The sequence below is a fragment of the Triticum aestivum genome, chromosome 3A (assembly GCF_018294505.1).
Source record: "Triticum aestivum cultivar Chinese Spring chromosome 3A, IWGSC CS RefSeq v2.1, whole genome shotgun sequence".
NCBI lineage: Eukaryota > Viridiplantae > Streptophyta > Magnoliopsida > Poales > Poaceae > Triticum > Triticum aestivum.
Genome location: NC_057800.1, coordinates 219,702,341 through 219,704,804, shown reverse-complemented (window position 1 = coordinate 219,704,804; position 2,464 = coordinate 219,702,341). Strand labels below are relative to the sequence as shown.

Here is a 2,464-nt window from a genome sequence, read left to right as displayed (position 1 = left end):
ACCACTGCAAAAAAATTAAAAGAAAAGAAAAAGTTCAGCTGCTCGTAAATGATTGAAGGTTGTAATGGAATTTTTTTTTAAAGGCAAAGCTCCTCTGATGTCTATGGAATTATGTAAAACATAACAAACTGCAATGTTGAACCCCGCAGCAGCAAGTATAATACAACCTTGAAGAGGCAAATAAAACCAATATAGGTGCATCAAATCTCACCAAAGTTGTCATCAAAATCTTTGCAACTTTCAGCACTGATGGACTGGTCGTTGTCAGCAATCCCAATAACCTCTAGATAATGTGATTCACGGCCTTCCGAGGCACCTCTGATGGTCAACTGATGTCCATCAGTCGACTGCGCAACAAGAACTCCACCTTGAGTGTGTTGGACCTTAAGTACTGTACGCACTCTTTGCCCAACAAACATCTTGAGAGTCTCTCCATTGACGATTGCTGAACGAAATGACGCATCCATGTCCATGTCTGCAAAATGTTAACTTCAGAATTATCAACTCAATTTAACAATATCAACCAATAAGAAGAGAACAAAAGAACTGTCCACGCATCTCCTTGTCACTATCATCATACCAAGCAAGCACATGAACCAAGCATCGGCCGTATGCATTGATGCAATGAATGAGAAACAACAATACTTTGCTAACTAACTAAATCGGTAGCTACACCACATGACAGCACCATGATGGCTACTAAAATTCACTGCAGCAGCAGTATTCACAACTGTATGCTGTCATAATCCGTCCGTAATCGACAAAAGGACTTGTTTCAAACTGGATCAATTACACGGTTGTCCATTTTACATTTCAATGGCTTCTTGCGCGCATTGGTCACTGTCCTACAGGAGATGGGCCTTGGTCGTGCTGAAGAAAGAACAGGAACAATGTTCATACCAGGAAATCCGCGACTAGGGTGAACATCCAGTGGAACGACAGACTAGACGGGTGAGAGATCGCGGAAACTTCCGGATCTGGATTCGACTGCACACAGAAATCGAAGACCAGAACGGTGTACACAAGGGTGAAATCAGCCCGAGCAGGGGTGGGACTGCGTTAGGGTTCAGATAAACCTAAACCCCAAATAATTCTGGGAAAACAATCTGCCATTCTGGACCAGTCAAATCGAACGCAAAACTAACACGATGCGTTGGAGTATCGGGCGAAGATTCGGAGAGGGGACGAAGCAGGTTTCGGAAAAATATTCGAAGAAAGCGAGGTAGGTCGGGAATTTCCGTACCGAGAGAGGAGATGAGCCTCGATCAATCTATCTACTCCTGCACACCCCACCCCGGACGCAGACGGAGATGGAAGCCTTCGAAGTGGCGCAGCGGAGGACTGCCCGGCTCTCGGCCGCGCTGGGGTTCTGCGCTTCTGCTGGATTCGGAACGGGTGAGCCGGGCGGCGCGGCGAAAAGGAGGTTATCTGGGGCAAGCCCACAAGGGAAGAGATGCTTTGCAGCCGCGCCTCCAACGTGCCCCTCCGGTCCACTTTTTCGGCACTGGCGCAAAAAAACGCCCCAGTCATGCCCTCAGAACGCCGAAAATCGTCGGTTCAACCCTTTTTTTCCGTCCGGCGGTCACAGGCCGAACCCGGCGTACTGGGAAGTAGTTGGGGGCTCCGGCGCAAGGAAAAAAGTGTGGTTGGCCCACACCGTTAGGGAAAAAGTCAAGGTTTTCTTCCTCGACTCGCCTCCCACCCTCCGCGCCCTCGGCCACCACTAGCTATATCTCGGCGCCGCCTGCCGCCCTTCACCGCTAGATAGCCATTCCCTGCCGAAAAAATAGCAGCGTTTCGCCGCGGCACCCCTCCAACAGCAGCTGGGCGTTTTCGACCGCCGTTTCCGGTCGTGGAGGAGCAGTTTAGCAGCGAGTACACACCCACCGGGCGCAAGGTGTTCGGCGATTTGCCTGCCTCGGCGATGGACTCGGATGACGAGGAAGCGCTCGCCGCGCTGCTGGAGGAGGAAGCCGAGGCCGACGTCCAGGAAGAAGAGCATCTCATGGTGCTCGCCGCCCTCGCCCAGCTGCTGGCGAGCAATGAAAAGCCGCGGCGAGGTGGCTCGGCGCCTGGTCGAGTGAAAGCAAAGAACCGACATCGTCTCGAAGGCTACTGCATGCTCTACTCTGACTACTTCACCGATGCTCCACTTCACGACGAGAAAACATTTCGGCGCCGTTATCTGATGAGCCGAAAGCTCTTCCTCGGGATTGTGAATTCCATGCGGAAGTTCGACAACTACTTCAAGTGCAAGATGGATTGCACCGGCGCTCTTGGATTCACCTCCTTCCAGAAGTGCATGACAGCGATGAGGATGCTTGCATATGGAGCTCCCGGTGATTCACTCGACGACTATGGGCGCATGGCCGAGTCCATAGATCCAGTGTTCCAGACGTGGTCCAAAGATCAAATGCGGGAGATTATGACTTGTTGTGTCATCTTGCACAACATGATCATCGAG

At 51.1% G+C, this 2,464-nt stretch overlaps 1 protein-coding gene across 1 annotated transcript in view; it reads right to left on the bottom strand.

Annotated features, from left to right (window-relative positions):
- Nucleotides 1–1,498, bottom strand: part of LOC123061021 (replication protein A 14 kDa subunit) — a 3,213-nt gene extending 1,715 nt beyond the window's left edge. Inside the window, exons 1-2 of the mRNA XM_044483911.1 lie at nt 1,244–1,498; nt 212–475 (exon numbers count right to left, since the gene is read on the bottom strand). Coding sequence (XP_044339846.1) covers nt 212–473 — 262 coding nt within the window. The 5' untranslated portion in view covers nt 474–475; nt 1,244–1,498. The remainder of the gene's footprint in view (nt 1–211; nt 476–1,243) is intronic.
- Nucleotides 1,499–2,464: the final 966 nt, after the last annotated feature.